This window comes from Antechinus flavipes, chromosome 1 (genome assembly GCF_016432865.1).
Source record: "Antechinus flavipes isolate AdamAnt ecotype Samford, QLD, Australia chromosome 1, AdamAnt_v2, whole genome shotgun sequence".
Taxonomy (NCBI): domain Eukaryota; kingdom Metazoa; phylum Chordata; class Mammalia; order Dasyuromorphia; family Dasyuridae; genus Antechinus; species Antechinus flavipes.
The window spans coordinates 123,939,082-123,957,056 of record NC_067398.1 but is presented as its reverse complement, the minus strand read 5'-3'; the positions used below and the strand labels follow the sequence as shown (position 1 = coordinate 123,957,056).

Below are 17,975 nucleotides of genomic sequence, written 5' to 3'. Positions count from 1 at the left end.
AGTTAGAGCCAGAAGGGACCTTGGAGGTCATTCAGCTGTCCTCATTTTGCAGATGAAGAACTCCAAGCATGAGATTTAGCGATTAAATAAGCAGAGAATACCAGCCAGGACTGAAATCAGATCCTTTTACTCTAAATCCAGCACTCCTTATGCTGGGACACACTTCTTATGGATTATTGTGTGGAACAGACCTAAGATACTCTAGTCCACATCTGTTTCCTTTCTCTTCATTTAAGTGTAACCAAAGGTACAGGTCTATTGGTACAAGAGTTTCTAACATTAGGAAAAATTGTTTATTTAATATCCTGTGCCTTAATGAGGACCCTACAAAAGGATAGGAAAAAAAAGAGACTTTGTTCAAAATTACAAGGCTAAAGATTGCAGAGGCAATCTACAAATCTCTTTCAGCTCTTAAAAAAACTCATTTCAAGAAATATAAATACAGTAATCCAATTCACTTGTGTGTCATGGATTCTCATCCCTGATATCATGGTCCTATTCAAGAATAAAGGACAAAACAATACACATGTGTGTGTGTATAGATAAATATAAATATGTAGATGAGTGTTAGTCCTACCAAGAAGCAGGGAAAAAACTATTATATCCTTTTCCTCATCATTGAATGGGTTTTCTTTACCAAAACCATTGGTTTTGTTTTGGTGGAGTAGTCAAGAGTTCTTCATGATTTAATCCACATAATGCTATTTGCTCTATTTTTGTGTGTTTGCACACATGCATGGCGAGTATAATGAATATGTTGGAGGAGAGAGAGGCTGTTCCAATACATATACCTGACTATACATTTTTCTCCTACATGCATAACTTTAGAGATATTAATTTCTGAAATGTATTTGGTGATATCTTTGATTCCTTACACTTCCTTCCCAGCAAATACTAAGCCATGTAGATATATGCTTAAGCATAAAAATGGTCCCAAGAGAACTGAGGCTATGTTGCTGTGATTCAAGCATGCAATGCTTCTTGTCTCTAGGTCTCAATCTGCCTGTCTTTCTGCCCAGGGAAAGAAAGGGATATCATTTTAACATTGAAATTCACTAGGGAACCTGTAATAATGCAGTTTGAAATCATCTTACTTAACAGTCCAGATTTCTTTATGCTTCAATACTTTCTCCAAGCTTTGCTTTCTATTGCTACAAACCAGGCATGATTATGCATTTCTGGTCACATTCTCTTCACTTTAGTCTGCCAATCGGTCACTCTTCTGAGATGTCCACAGTTTCAAAACTGACAGGCTAGCTATGCTCCAGAAGAATCTCTGCTGATCCTATCTTCCAAGTCCTGCAAATAAGGCTAAGCTACTGTTTCCTTAGACGATTTGTAAAGTAAGCAGATTTAGCCTCATTTGAAGTTAGATCAGTGGTACCCTTGGAAGAAATAGCAGGATCAAAAGTTAAACTGTAAGGGATAGAGAAGTGAAAACAAGTTAATTTCTCACTATGATCTAAAACAACACTTTACTTATCCAGGGGTGACTTACCTGACAATAATAACTATTTGAATGTCAAAGACTTTTTTTTTTTTTGGTTCTTTTAAAGGTACTTAAACAAGTGTTCAAGTTTCTGTGTGTACTTGTCAAAGACCACCTTGGAGTGCTTACTTACTCTCAGAATGTAGACAACTTCTTATTTTTACCAGCCTACCTCAAATGTGGAGGAGGAGGATTGGGTACCACAAAGATCACTCAAAATAGCAGCAAATATAACTGTCCAACAACCTGATAACCAAAGAAAAAATAAGAATTAAAAATATTACAGCCTGTGGCTAATTTAATACAAAAACAAAGGGTTTTATATATCCTCTACATAACTCCCCAAAATCTAAGCTAAAAGATCTGTCTATATGATTTTCCTACTCAAAAATCTTCATTGGCTCCCACTGCTTCTAAGATAAAACTATCTTCCTAAAACATATACTTGTGAGCTCCTAGCAAAGATTTTGTATTCACTTCTCTATCTCTTACAGGCTGACTTCTGATGCTATTTCTTCAAATGTTTTCATTAATCTAACTTCAAATGAGGTTAAATCTGCTCACTTTCTCCCCTAAACCCTTAGTTTTCTGACTTGCTGCTGAAACCCCTTATGTTGACTGTAAGATACATAAGAACAGAGACTATCCTTCCCCTTTCTGTTTGAATCCCTATCTCTTAGCACCATATCTGGAACACTGTAAGTGCTTAATTGTTCATTGTCAAAAGTCGTTTCAGACCAAGCAAACTATATGACATATCCCAATTTGCACCTGTTTTGAGATAAAAATAACTGGTACCTCTACAAAATTCCACATAATGAATCTGACAACCCAATGAGGTACTACAGGAATCTTGATTTCACCCAGGTGGAACCTGAACTTGAGGGTAATCCCATAGACACATAACTAGAAAGTTCTAGAAAAGAGATTCAACCCTCACTCTTCCCGACTTTCAACCTACCAACAAATGCAGCATTTTATCCATCAGCCTATAAGACCTTTGTTCAGAAACAGGAACACAGACAATCTTGGGCAAGGAATATGCCTTGGACTCCTACTGAGACATTAACTATACTGAGGTTTAGTGGAGTTTAATTACGATAAGAAGGACAAAAACAGTATTGAAAATATTATTTGTTTTTGGATGAAACTAATTTCACCTGCTTCAAAAAATTTTATTTTGGTTTAGGTTTCTCTGCTAGAGGCTAATGCCATTTTAGTGTATTTAGTTCTCAGAATACAACTAATCTTTATTTCAAATACAGATGTTTCTTAACAAGATACGTTCTTGTTCTCTCCAGATGAATATAATGTTTTTGAGATTACGCCATTTGCAGTGGCACTAGGGCAGAGAATGTGAGCAACATTCAGCAATTATTTTTGAGATTTATGTGCGCAGTTGTCACTATAGGTCAAGCCACACAGGGACTGATTTGAATGTCTCATTGTATTCCTAGACTTACATGTTCAAAGAGTATATGCTACATATTTAATGTAATCATTGCCTAATGCTTCAGGATTATCTCATATCAGAGAGGAAGAAATTTTTTAATCCTGATAACATTAGAAATTCAAATGCACAGATACCCCACCTCCTGCCGTCCCCAGTTCATTCACCCTAAAATTTGACAGTAATACAGACAAGAAAGTTCTGCATGCCTTTTTTTTTTTAAGATTTTTACAAAACAAGACTTGATCAGTATACTAGATAGATAGGTATCTCTTATCTTTGTGGGTTGTTCAATACCATTAACTTTTCCAGAAGAAACTAGAGTTTGCAGCGATATCCTCTTGATCTGAGAAATGTAAACTATCCCAAATGTCATTCACTGAGTTGTTAGGACTCGAGTGACTGTTCTAACATGTCAGCTGGAAGAAGGGGTGTCTTGGAGCCAATTCCAAGAGACAATAACAAAGTTTTCAATATGAGAAAGGCAAATTTCTCAAATCTGTGCTGGATTTATTGTTTTATTCTTCACATAGATTGAAATGTTAATGCAGATAAAACTCACATGTCACACTTCCCTCTCCTCCCACCCCAAACCTGCTTCCCCTTCCCCTCCCCCCCAAACCCTTTGTTAAATATTTACCTGAACACTACTGGCTAGAAGTTATGAAATTTGGTCATAACCCTAAATGCACTACCTAGGTGGCACAGGAAAAAGTAGTGAGAGAAGACTCATCTTCCTGAATTTTAATGCAACTTCATATATTTACTAGCTGTGTGACTCTGAGAAAATCATTTAACTCTCTTTGCCTCAGTTTGCTCATCTGTAAAATGGCAAACCACCTCAGCATCTTTGCCAAGAAAATTTCAAATGGTATCAAGAAGAGTTGGACATGACTGAAATAAGTGAAAAACAGCAGGGTTTTTAGCAATCAAATCAAGATGAGGAAAGGTGGTTGTTGAAAAACTATGGAACCTTTCATATTATCTTCATCTTAAGAGTACTTAAGATAATTTACATGCTATCTCCTCCATTAGAAAGTTGACCTTTTGAGAACAAGGACTGTCTTTTTTTTAGGTCTGACACATATTGAATATTTAAGAAACATTTCTTAATGGCTTGATTGATTAAGATATGAATATTACCAGGGTTCTACATAGGCACAGAGATCACTCTGTACCAAGTGATTTATTAACTTTTTAATACAGTCTCTATTCCTCTACAGAGCTTAACATGGCACAACAAGGACACCTCAAAAGGAAATAGGGGTAGGGAATATGTGAGGAAATGAGAAACCAGAATCCCTAAACATCTAAGACCTGGATTCAAATCTCATCTTTGATTTTTACTTTCCAGTCCATGGGCAATTCACTTAACTTCTGCGGGTATCTGTTATATTATCTGTAAAATGTAGAGTTTGGATTAGTGGCTTTCTGAGGTCTCTTGCATCTTTAGGTTTAAAAGGAAATAATCATCATTTGGGTCATTTTTTTTCAAACCTCCTTATCCTTTGTGTCAGTACTTAATACGGTAGAACTTCAGTCAGACTGGTCCCTATAAGATAACAGTGAATAGGGCAGTAACTTGTTGTACAAGTTCCTGGCTTGGGAAGGTTTCCCTGGGAAATAGATATCCGTTGGTTCTACTCCACAAAATAAGGCCAGAAGGGCCTAAGATCTAGGTACCCTTCAAGTATTTCTGCTAACCTTAGAGTCATTCTTTAGAGGCCATTTGTGCACGGAAAAATGTGCAGCAAGGCCTGGGTCTCTGGCAGTACATATTCTTCCCTAGGGCTCTTTTAAGAGGAGACAGCCTTACTGGAAGCTTTTACTTAAAAATCATGGGTGGGGTCAATCACACACAGTGAGCCAGGAAGATTTAAATTGCCAAACTAAAAACTCAAACTTGTGCTTGAGAAGAAAGTCTCCAAACATCCAAGCACTGATTAGGAGGGAGTGTACAAAGTGAAATTCTTTGATCTCCAAGGAGAATCTCTGAGCCAGCCAAATGTTGTGTTCTGGGAAGCAACAACCTTTTTAATGGGTTGATTGGTACCATTCAACATGTACCAAGCATACCATTTACCACTAAGTGATTTTCCAAAGGTTATATTTGGATTGGTTAAAATTATAAAACTGGGCCTGTGTCCCCCCATTTCCCACCCCCCATATCTTTCTCTGTCTCTGTCTGGTGTCTCTTTCTCTCTCTGACTTTCTCTCTTCCCTCTTTTCATTAAATTTTACCTGATGCATCCATTTATCACAGGATAGTTTTACACAGGAACCTCATTTCTTCCTTCAAGATTTCATGTTCCCTGATTCTCAAGGAGGGTAATAAATTAGAGGCTTCTGGTGAGTGATTTCTGGAGTAGTTGAAATTAGTTCTACTATCTGCTCTTTTCTTGGAATCTAGGCCTAGCTTTAAAACTAACTAGGTGTGACCTGAGGAAAAATCATTTGATTTCAGTTCCTTCATTTGCAATCCATAATTTATAAATTTCCATCCCACTCTGAGATACTCTGATTAATTAATTTTGAAGATTGGGAAGGACTATGATTGAACTTTAAAACAGATTTATAGAGAGGTCCATCTTCCTTATTTGGGTCAGGTCAAACTAGAGACCCCCATATGGCAATTTCTCATTACTGTTTGCATGCTCTGAATACCAACAGGTTGATTCAATCAATCTCTAGTTTGGCTTGACTGAAATGGAATAAGCATTGCCTTAAAAGCTTGGCCCTCTTTTCTTTCACATAGGATAGTGAGAACAAACTCATCCAATCACTTTTAATTAGGGAAATAATTGTCTTTCCTCTTTCTTTTCCTCTATACTAGTACTTAACGATTGTGCATTAAAAGTAATCTTCACAAATTAAGACTTTTTTTATTTATAATTTGAAGATCCCATCTGACTTGGTCCTAGAGATGGAAAGCCATATCTCTTCCTCCTACAAATGTTCAATAAAGTGAATTAAACATTCCCTGCCTTAGAGGGTTAAGTAATCAATGACACATGCTTCCTGTGAATGCATAACTCATGTGTAGCATCCTGGCTTACAAACATGTTCTCCAGTTACTAGGGCCCCACAGTCAGGCAAAGTATTTTAACTGAGAGAAAATTGAATGTAGCCTATTCCCTTGTATGTTTGTAAATACGCACGTTTCCCCAAATGAACTATTGGAGGCTGCATTAATCTCCCTCTCCCTAGACGTGGCATTTGCAGGAAGAGTGGAACAGCCCTTTCTAATGGGATAGGAATTTGAGCAGTTAGTTACAGGAGGAAAATATTGGCTCCAGTGTCAGGAACAAAATAACTCTGATTTTGTAGCATCTTTGGCAATTTCTTATTTCTAACTGGAGACTCTGAAGATGGTGATAAAAGACTGGTTCTTGGCATCCATAGTTTGGCTTGGAGGTTAATATTTTACATTAATCCATCACTTCAGCTAAAACAGGCATAAAGTACCAAGGGAAAAGGAAAGCACATACTATAAAAAGGACAAAGTACTGGACATTCTAGCAAATATGTTTATGCTACTTTTTATAATGTTCCTAACTCTTGTTTTACTTGGCCTGCCTCTGTTTTGTTTGGTCCTTCCTTGAGGAGCCAGCCAAATAGTTGGTATTTGAAAGTCAATAGGGTTACTGTAGCTAAGAGAAACAGTTCATCAAATACAGGTAAATAAAGAACTGGGGATGATTACCTCAGCCTGCAACATTCATTAGGATGCTATCCTAAGACTTCAAAAAAAAAAAAAAAACCTCCTTTATCACTTAAACTCCATTTCCTTAGTTTCTTCATTTATAAAGTGGAGACAGTAATATTATCTACCTTCCAGAGTTATGAGGTCCAAATGAAATAATCATGATAAAGCATTTGGTACAGTGGCTAACACATAGTAAGTGCTATACATTATTCAGTCATTTTCACTTATGTATGACTCTTCATGATTCCATTTGGGATTTTCTTGGCAGAGACACTGGAATGGTTTGCTATCTTCTCTAGCTCATTTTATAAATGGGGAAACTGAGGCAAATAGGGTTAAGTGGCTTGCCCAGCATTATGCAGATAAAGAAGTGGCAGGCCAAATTGGAATTTAGAAGATGAGTCTTCCTGACTTCAAGTCCAGCAGTCTTATCTACTGAGCCACCTAGCTGTCCCAAATGCTATCTAAATGTTAAGTTATTATTATAAAGGGGGAAATAAGAAAATCTATAGAAGTCTCTAGAGCATTGTTACCATTAATTGTATTCATATTACAATTTTAAATTGTACTTCTCATCAGATTGTGAAATCTTTTCCTCCCACACACACCTGTTCTATATAAGTAACCTAATTAACCAGAGAATCTCATACAGTTTTATAATGGAGGAATTCTTCATCCCTTGATTTTTACATTTAGCAAAATGGAAGACCAGAGAAGAAAAGTAACTACAGAAATAGCAGAGAACTAAAATCCAGATATTTCTTAATGGGTAGTCTTCTTTTGCCCTAATCCAACACTTGATTGTAATACTTGTTCTATGATAGAGATAGTTAAAGTTGTAATGGATTAATATTCATACTTTAAGTAATACCTTGGAACTCTACCTAGCCTATCTCAATAATTTATAATTTATATTAAGTTGTTAATGGATTAGATAACTGACCTTAACTGTCCTCAAAAAATATTTAGTTAAAATGTTGAAATAAATTCTCTATGTGCTTTTTGTTTGCTCAACTAGTTAATAATACTTGGGCCCTGAAAAAGTATGAAGAAAGGAGTTGGAGAAATGGGAAGAAATAGTTGGTTTAAGTCTTGTGCTTAAATCCCTGTTGCCTTTTGAAGTTCTGAAGCAATACTTTACTCATTGTACTGACCAGTTTGCCATTGGTTCCCAGAAGAATGATAAATCCATAATGAAGAGAATGTTCTGAATTTGGATTTGGAGAAGTTCACATGGAATTCTCACTCTGTCACTTAAGAGATCTTCATCGTTACCCTCTCTGGACCTCAGTTTCCCAATCTGTAAAATGAGGGAATTGGGCCTCAGGGGCTACTCAGATTACCTCCAAGTTCCTTTTAAGATCTAGAATCTTAATCACTGTCCAAAAAGACGAGCCAATCTGTGACAATATAATGTGGCTAGACCAGTGTTAGATTACAAAGACCCCTTTTCACCTACTTGAAGTTTAAAAATCATAGTGGCCTTTAGAGTGTGACCAGGCATGAACCTGTGACAGGAGGCAAATTCCTACCAGAGTAAATACTACACCTGCTGCAAAAGGGGAAGAAAAGGACTTCTGGGATCCTAACAAATTAGGTGCTTTGAGATACTTGGAAAAGGGAAGTTCCAAATTAAGATATGAGGAATAATCCCCGATTTGGACAAGTTTAGAACCTAATCATATTAACTTTTAACCTGACACTTCTTAATTTCAGAGTAACTGCTTGAATAAATATGCAGAGCAGTTACAATTTCATGATCTTGAACAAAAATAGCAATTTCAAAACCCTCAGATCTTTGGTGAGGGAACTAGCCTATTTTATCCCAAAACAGTAATTTCATTTAAATTGGCTCTGATTAAAACAAAATAAAACAAAAGTCCAGACTTAGCAAACAGTAGGAATTTATTTTGCCTTCTGGCTACTGATTTATCATCTCTGACCTCTTGGTATCAGTTCTTTTTTTTACAAAATAGTTGGGAATGCCTTGGGTATGGTACAACATTGGATATTAGGAAATCACCTGACAAATGAGGTCTTGTGCCGACCTTTTAGCTATAATGTACCAAGCTAGAGAAACCTAATAACTACTTATTATATTTCCTCCTTAGACTTAAAACTCTGGTCTATTAGACCTGGAAGAAACAGTCTATAAAGTTTCTGTCAGGACTTATTATTCTCTATCTTCCCCAAGATAAGGCAAATGCTATTATAACTCCAAACTTCCCTTTGAATTTTTTTTTTTTAATCATCACTCCATGCTTGGTTTCTTATTTTAATTCATGCTTCACCCTCCTCCCTCTCCCCTTCTACTGTCTCCACTCCCAAGCTTATTGAAAGAAAATGAAGTTATAACACTTGAGCAATTTAATAAAAGGGCAATATATTGCAGCTTTAAATGCATAGTTTCTGGGAGAGGCTGCAAATTGGCATTTACCTGGTTTTCCTTGTCTGTCCACCATATGCTAGTTCTCTTGGATACTTAAAAAATTAGGTCCCTTTTTACCTTTTTGTTAATTCTATATCCTTCCTTTCTGCTGATTGATCTCCATGTCTGGAATACTCTCTCCTTACCTCCAGCTCCTAGATTCTATTTCCTTGAAGTCTGAGCTATATACTCAATATGTCAAATTTGGAAAATCTATTATGATTTCCATAAACATCAATTCATACATGATATATTTTTTTTTGCCCCTCTAATCTTAATTACAAAACTTTTTTTTTTTTTTTTAATGATAGCAAGTACATAACTAGAAATTTTTAGGTGAATCTAAGGCAAACTTAGATTCATCATTAGGATGAGAAAAGAATCCTGGGTGGGACTCCTCTCTCCCAGGGCCACTCTGCAGTTATATTGCTTCTTTCCTTAGAATGAACACAATACAGAAAAGTTTAGCTCAACTCCACAGTGTCCCATCTTCATGAGAAGTTCATTGTAGAACTTCCAGGCAGAACTCTTGGGTCCTAGCTGCCTCATAGCTACACAGCCTCTCTATTTAGGAGGAATGAGTAATAAAAAGTAATAATCTATTTCTCTGAAGGGTTCCATACTTAAGAGCAGAAAAGAACCTAAGGGAACCAACCAAGCATACAAGTGCTCCCTTGGGGACAACCACACCTGGTTTTAAATAACATCACTTCAGGGGATTTTGTTCCAATCTGTTCCTTATTTTGAGACCAACCTAATAGGGACCTGGAATTTCTTGCTTCTCCCTTTTGTACAAAATTGCCACAGGGAAGAGGTCTCCCTTGACTGGCCTTTTGGGCAAAACCTTAATGATTTTACTATTAGCAGAGTTTCAAATTTAAGGAGTATCATTTATTATGGGAAAGAGTTTTTGGAGGGGGATTTGATACATGTTGGTTGAATGGCCTCAAATTCATTTTTGCTTTAAAAAAAAAAGTTCTACTGCCTTCAATGGGTCTCTTTCCCCCTACCCTTACATGATCTTTGCCCCAGCAGGACTTTAATTATTAGTATTTTTCAAAAGTCAATTCCTGGTCAACCTAAGCATTCAAGGCACCAGAGATCACCTGATAAACACTCAGCCCTACAATAACAGTATCCTATTCTGTTTTAGGCAGGAAATTTAATGTAGTAACTGACTTTCTGATCTCATTTTAACAAATATCTAATGGCTTATTATCTGCTAAGGAATAGTGATACCAAAACAAACAAACAAACAAAAACAGTTCCTGACCTCAAAGAGCTCAAAATATGGACAATACATATAATTAAATCCTTTGTGGATGAAATGATGTCCTCTAGGAAAATTAAACCCATGATAATTTTTTTTTTCTTTAAGGACAAGACTTACGAGAAACTCTTAGGCTGAACTGAGAACTCACCAAAATCAAGCTAATTAGCATGAATAGAATGTGTAATTGTAATGTTTTGATACTTTGCAGATTGAATTGAATTGAATTGAATATATTGAATATAACTCTTATTTGTGTATTCTGTAATCAGGCCAACTTGTTTGTCCCCCATACTCTCCATAGAAACATTCCATCTTCAGTCTCTGTTAACTTTGCAAAGATTGCCATGGCCAACCTCCACTCCCTCCCTCTTCCCCACTCTGCTTCTTAGAATCTAGAGTTTCTCTCCCTGTACAATAAGAAAGCTGTCTGGTTCTGCACAAATATATTGTATCCAGGATATACTGTAACCTATTCAACATGTAAAGGACTGCTTGCCATCTGGGGGAGAGGGTGGAGGGAGGGAGGGGAAAAATCAGAACAGAAGTGAGTGCAAGGGATAATGCTGTAAAAAATTACCCTGGCATGCGTTCTATCAATAAAAAGATATTAAAATTAAAAAAAAAAAAAAAGAATCTAGAGTTTCCTTTAAGACTGCTCAAACATTACTTCCTTAAAAGACTTTGCTGACTTTTTTTTAACCTTGCCCACATGATTTATTTTATTTCTTTATTTCTGCATTAATTGATTTCCACCACTTCCCAATGAAATGCATGCTTCTTCAAGGCAGGAAATGTTTCATTTTTGTCTTTGGTTTTCTTTCCCCCACAAATGAAAGACAATTAGAACTAACCCAAAACATCATGGACCTTTTCTGAGGTAACTAATGGTTGGTTATCTATCTAGTGGTTGGACTACTTGTGGGTAATACAGAAATTAAGATTTTTTGAGGTCTGGGTAGGATGAAATGACCTCTAAGGTTCTTAAGAATTCAGTGCTTACTATCAGTTGTTTTTCAGAATTATGTAAGTAAGCTTGCTTGCTTACTTACTACATTAGTAATGGTCGACATCTATCCAATTCCTTAAATATAAGGGAACACTTTTTTTAAAAAAACTATATGATTATTATCCCTGAAAATATCCTTTTTGGTGCCGCTCAACTACAGCATTAAGTGAATTTAAAGTTTGTTTGCTTTCTTTACTAATCATTGAAGTCAGCTACTTTGGAACATGTGACTTTCTCTTTTTCCCAAAATGGAAGATCTGGCTTCAAGTCCAATTCTTAACACCATATTGCCTCTGTGATTCTGGGCAAGTCATTCAACTTCTCAGTGTGTTAAACAACTCTCTAAAACCACAAGTTGCAGAGAAAATGTCTATTTGCATTGGGCAGAGAAATTCTCCACTTTTGAGCATTCCCTTTAGCAAGGAAATCTCCCTCCCTTTCTAGTCCTTCCCTTTGATTTTATAACCAATATTCTTTCTCTCATACTAAACTATCTCAAATAATTAGTCTATTAATTGATCTCCCTGCATCTATTATTTATTAGATCTGACAAAATCATTATTCTGTGTTTAAGGAAAAAAAAATTAAACACTATCGTCTATTAGATAATAGAAGCCTGATTTTCAATTGGAGCTACAATCTAGCTCCAATGTGCTTTGCTAGCCTTGATGCATACATAATTTCCATGTATTCTAAGTACATATCAGATTAGACTACTAGTCATTCATCATTTCATCCTGTACTTTATTACTTGGCATGAATTTATACAGGTTGGTCCATGTCTAAAATTCATTCTTATAGTACTTTTTCCTGCTGAAATCCTTCTTTCTTTAAGGTCCAACATGGATGATCCCTTCTGTGAAATTATTCCTCTTTTCTTCCCAAAGTATACCTAAATGCTTTCAGAACACCTTGGATGATTTTTCCTATGCCTCTAATTCTATTCTGACCTTTACTATTTGCACACAAGTCCTATTCATTTCCTCTCTCTTCCCCCAATTTAATAAATCATAAACTCCTAAAGTGGCCATTGTTATCATTTATCACTATTATCTAATACAGTGTCTTTTATACACAGAGACTTAGTATTTGGATTGAGTTGAAATGTTAGTCCTATTTGGCATTCATAGGGTCTTGTAAAACCAAGTCCTAAGAAACTATAGCCTATAAAGAAAGGGGATAAGAGTATTCATAGTAGATGTTTTAATCCATTTGCTCAACTTCAAAACAAAAACATCTATCTAATAATCTAGGGCACCTAGAACTGCCAGGCAGAACAGTGGATAGAGCAGCAGACCTGAAGTTAAGAAGACACATCTTCCTCAGTTCAAATCCAGCCTCAGACACAAGTCACTTAGGCAAGTCACTTAACCCTATTTATCTGTTTGCTCATCTATAAAATGAGCTGGATGGAGAAGGAATTGATGAGCCACTCTAGTTTCTCTGCTAAGAGAACCTGAAATGGGATGATGAAAGGTTGTATATGACTGAAACAACTGAATAACTACTTCATGTTATTCATGAAGATATGGAGATACTCAACTACATCAATTTCCATTTAAACAACTGATCTTGTTAAACTTTTTAGTTATCATGGAAATAGTGTTTCTCAAATATCAAAATTCTGTTAAAAGGGAAAGGGGGGGGGAGGGGGGGAATTAGCAACATAGAATTTTTCACACTTAATGTATGTTAAGTTCTATTGTTATGTCTTAATTTTAGATAATTTATGTGGACATGTGCTTCTGACCTCTGCTTACAGATCATCTTGGATTATGTGCATCTGAGACTTCCCAATTGTGAATCCTCCTGAGATCTCTTAGCATCTCCTGAAGCCAGGGCTTGCAGCCAGCTTCTTCAAAATGTCTGCTGAAGTAGAAAGCAACATAACCAATGGTCAGCCTGATCAACAGGCAACCCCCAAATCATCATCAAAGAAAGAAAAAAAGAAAGGTACAAAGGATCTTTCTGATCTAATGTTTTGAAAATAAAAATCTTTTTATTTATTTTGGTGAGTTTCTTATTTTAATGTTAGGGAAATTCTCATACCATGGAAGAACTGATCAAGTGAGAGAAGGTAAATTGGCTGAGTCCCCAATAGGTATAATATTAAATTAAGTGTACTAGAGCCTGAGAAAATTGAAACCTTTGAGGAAAACTGTCCAACTTAAATGGAAAAATAGGGGAAGAAATTATAGTTTTTCAACTGAGAAGATGGCCAAAGAAGTAGGGGTTAGAAAAGAGATGGGAAAATTCTTATACTTGATTGTCATAAGAAGCATATGATTGTTTTATCACTTGGGACACCATGAGGTTTTTTTAATAAGTCTTTCTCAATTTTCCAAAATGAGTAAATTTAGATTTTAAAATCATCTCTTGTTCATTACATCCATCATTTCTTTCTATATCTTCTCCTCACTGCATCCCAATACCAATAACAATCCTTTGAAACCAAGAAAAGAAGACCATTATGAATTAATTGTTTGCCACGTCTGGAATCCATAATCATCTGATCAATATTAATTATTGACCAATATTTATTCTGACCTTGGATTCCTTCATCCACTTAATGGAGAGATGCAATCTTGCCTCTTAAAAAGAATTAGTATTTTTTAATGGCGGATGGGGAAGTGGAAGGTGAGAAGTTAGTGTTCATCTAATCTTTCTATATAAAGGCTCCAACATCTGAGGACTTCCTTTTTTGTAGTGGTTTTATTATGGCATCTGTAATTACAATTCTGCATGCTTTAGCCTACATTAGCTTGTAAAAGTCTATCCATATTTCTCTGATTTTCTCATTCACCATTTTTAATGGCAAAATAATATTACATTATATTCATATGCCATAGGTCTGAATAGTATTTTAAATTTCATTTTAAAAAACACTTTCAGGGGAATATCATGATACCAATCTAGATTAGTTGAATAATGAAATCCTCAAGTCCCATAGGTCTTTAGGCTCCTCTTGTCAAAGCACAAGAAAAACAAAGGGAGTTGTTACTATAAGGGATTTAGATCTAAGTGAAATCTTTAGTTCTAAGATATTATCTCTTTAATTTTTCCCCAGATCTTCTTAGAGATAAGGAACTAATCCAAAGCATTCATTTTTCTTTACACTCTACTCTTCTTCTCCATTCTTTGAATAAAATATTATTGAATATGACATTGCCAAAAGACAGTCAAAGGTGGAAGAAAACCAAACAGTTTACTTGCTCAATTAACTGGATTAATACTTGTGTAACCAAAAGACAAGAGTAGCCATAAATATTACAAAACGTTATGGAGGTTCTGAAGCATATTCATTTCTGAATCTAGCATCAACTATTTCACATACCCTTTACTTTTTAATCTATAAGCTTTAATTTTCCCCCCTTCTGTAGGAACAGAAAAGACAGATGAGTATCTCTTGGCCAGGTTCAAAGGTGATGGAGTAAAATACAAGGCCAAACTAATTGGTATTGACGATGTGCCAGAAGCAAGAGGGGATAAAATGTGTCAAGACTCTATGATGAAGTTGAAGGTAAACATTTGACCTCTGCCATATAGGGGATAGGCTATGAGATCAAGGTGTAATGGCATAGAAGGAAAATGGTTGGGTTAGCGAAGCTTGGTTAGATCTGGGTGCAGTTCATTTTAGCAGGCTTTCTCCTGTTAGGATAGTATAGCCTCATAGGCAGACGTTCTAGTAACAGTAGAGGAAAAGGGTGGGATAGAAAATGACAAACATCAGAAGTTATTGTTTTCTATATTTAAAGGGAAGTCATTGATTATTTTGGCTATTAAAACTAGAAATTCTTTTAATGTAATCAGATTCTTAGCATGCCTACAGCTGCTTTATGGACAGTGATCCAATGTGAATATTCAAGATCACCTTGACATAACCTTCAGCTTTATACCTCTCCTCTTTCCCAACCCCTAACTTTCAGGGAATGTCAGTAGCTGCTCGGTCTCAGGGACAGCACAAACAGAAGATCTGGCTGAACATTTCTCTCTCTGGAATTAAAATAATTGATGAGAAAACTGGGGTAAGAATCCATTAGCATTGAACTTGGTTTGTGACTTTCCATGTTGTGACTAGCTGGTTGGAAACTTGAATAAGTAAGCTTCCTTCACTCCACATGAAGCTCTGTAGGAAAAATGTGATCTTGCCCTTGGACATGCTAGGTATTTTTTTTTAAAACTAGAAAGAAGGATGAATAAAGAAAAGAAATCAAATTCTGATCAATTACTTTTGTGTGAAAATTTTCCAGCTTCATTGCAATTTTGGAATAGTTCTTATTATTCTCAGTAACAGTGCCTAAATATGAACATTCCGTCAAATGAATTGGATAGCAGAGGAGAGGAAATAAGTAACTATTACTATAAAGTGTTGTACCTTCTCTCTAAATCACCATTAACGATTTTCTTCTCAAGACAAACTTCTGTTGCCTTTTAGACTCCTCTGTCCTCCTTATATACCAGTAAGGATTTTACTTTAGTCTTTTATTTTAGTCAAGAGACTATGTAGTCTTACTTGTTTCTTAGTTATTCCCTTCAAAAACTTCTGGTTCTCTAATCTTCCTTTCATTTAGTGCTTATAGTACAGTATCCCCAAAAAAAAAAAAAAAAAAAAAAAAAAAACTTCGCAGAGTGAAAATAGTTTTAACAGAAGATGCATTGTTTCCACTGAGGTTTTTTTACAACTTGCCCTGCAAGGGAAAATGTGGCTTTAGCAGTCAACGAGAGGCCAAAAATTTCTTCTTCCCTCAAATTCTAGCTCCTTGAAGAGACTTGTCTAATGTCAGTAAAAGCAAGAAGTGCTAGTAATTCTGGCTGGTAAATGGACTTTGTGGTTTTCCAGAAACAAGTTTTAACTTTGTCACAGGTGATTGAGCACGAACATCCCGTAAACAAGATATCTTTCATTGCCCGAGACGTGACAGACAATAGGGCTTTTGGCTATGTATGTGGAGGAGAAGGACAGCATCAGTTTTTTGCCGTAAAAACAGCTCAGCAGGTAAGTACCTTAGCATCCCAGGGAAGTGAAGGGGGGAGCATATGAGGGGCAAGGAAGGGAACTGAGTTTAAAGAATTAAATGAATTTTATACATTATTTACCCCAAAACACAATTCTTTTCACTGGTTCCATAGAGTTCCATACTTAGCTATGGATAGATACATAGAAAGGTGGGTGAGGTCAAGATGCATCTGACTCCATTTCTTTCCTTTGCAAGGCAAATATAAACAATTCAGAACATGGCAATTGAGGGGTATCTTTTTTTTATTTTTTGCTGAACTATTTGGGGTTAAGTGACTTGCCCAGGATCACACAGCTAGGGAGTGTTAAGTGTCTGAGACCAAATTTGAACTCAGGTCCTCCTGACTTCAGGGCTGGTGCTCTATCCACTGCACCACCTAGTTGTTCCAATGGTGAGGCATATCTTGAATATGTTTTCAAGCAAACATTGGCAACCAAAGAGAAATAAATTATACAAGTGAACTTTTTAGTCAGTGGGACTTTTTTTGGGGAGGGGGGGGGAAAGGGGATACAAGAATATCATTTTACCTACCATGGTAGTTATCATTTTCTCAGTTTTCAAATTTAAGAAACAAAAGTCAAAACTTGGATTCCTTTTTGGAGGATCTAAGCTCTGGATTCTTTCTTTTTCATTTTGGACCATTTTCTTTTAATTATGTTTTGAATTTTTAAAATTACTGCCCCTTTCTAGTGATTTCTCTTCTACTCCCTCCCTTCTATAAAAAGAAGCAGAGGTAAGGAAAACAAACTTACACATTAGCCATATATAATAGCATATGACTTCTTACACATCTAGGAGACCATCAGAAAGGAGAGGCTTGCTTAAGTGAGTCAATATTTCTAAACACAATTGGTTACTTCCATCAATCAGAACACTAAAACTTATGAGACATAGCTTTAAAAGAGAGAGAGAGAGAGAGAGAGAGAGAGAGAGAGAGAGAGAGAGAGAGAGAGAGAGAGAGGTGGACAGAAGAGGAAAAAAAAAAAAGAAAGTGCAGTATAACTCAATTTGAATGAGCTTTCTTGGCATTTTGAAAACTAATCTGTGAATGATGAGTGTCCTTGGCAGATTACCATGCACAAATATTCTTGTTACTCAGCTGGGAGCTCTGTTCAAATTAACTGAGTGTGATAAAAATAAAAGGAAATCCAAAATGTCTTCATCTTTTGTTTGCTAATTTGAAATAGTTATACTTTTAACATTTATTAATTAATGAGCATTTGATAGGCATACTATAGCAAGCATCTGTATAGGGACTCATCTTCTCTAGATTCTGGAATAATAGCTATATATAGACCTATATAGTTATCTAGATATATTTATATATTTTATGTACATCTCTATATTTATCTCTATATCACACATATATGTGCATGTATCTGAAGCTAGATGTAATTAGAATGGATAATGATAGAAACACATTGTCTTGTCAATCCTCTAGTATGAATAATGGAATCAGGAAGATCTAGGTACTCAGGTACTTGCTCAGCTCTATGATTCAGTAGGTTAATTTTGCTGAGGCTTAGTTTCCTCATCTGTAAAATAGAGGAGCATGTAATACTTGCTCCTGTTGTGAGGAGCAAATAAGAAGGTATGTAAAGTGCT

General features: G+C 35.9%; 1 protein-coding gene across 1 annotated transcript in view; it reads left to right on the top strand.

The window, feature by feature from the left end:
* DAB2 (DAB adaptor protein 2) overlaps positions 1-17,975 on the top strand; it is a 68,087-nt gene that overhangs the window by 25,075 nt on the left and 25,037 nt on the right. The window contains 4 exon segments of the mRNA XM_051990237.1: positions 13,115-13,305; positions 14,733-14,872; positions 15,279-15,377; positions 16,217-16,348. Coding sequence (XP_051846197.1) covers positions 13,215-13,305; positions 14,733-14,872; positions 15,279-15,377; positions 16,217-16,348 — 462 coding nt within the window. The 5' untranslated portion in view covers positions 13,115-13,214.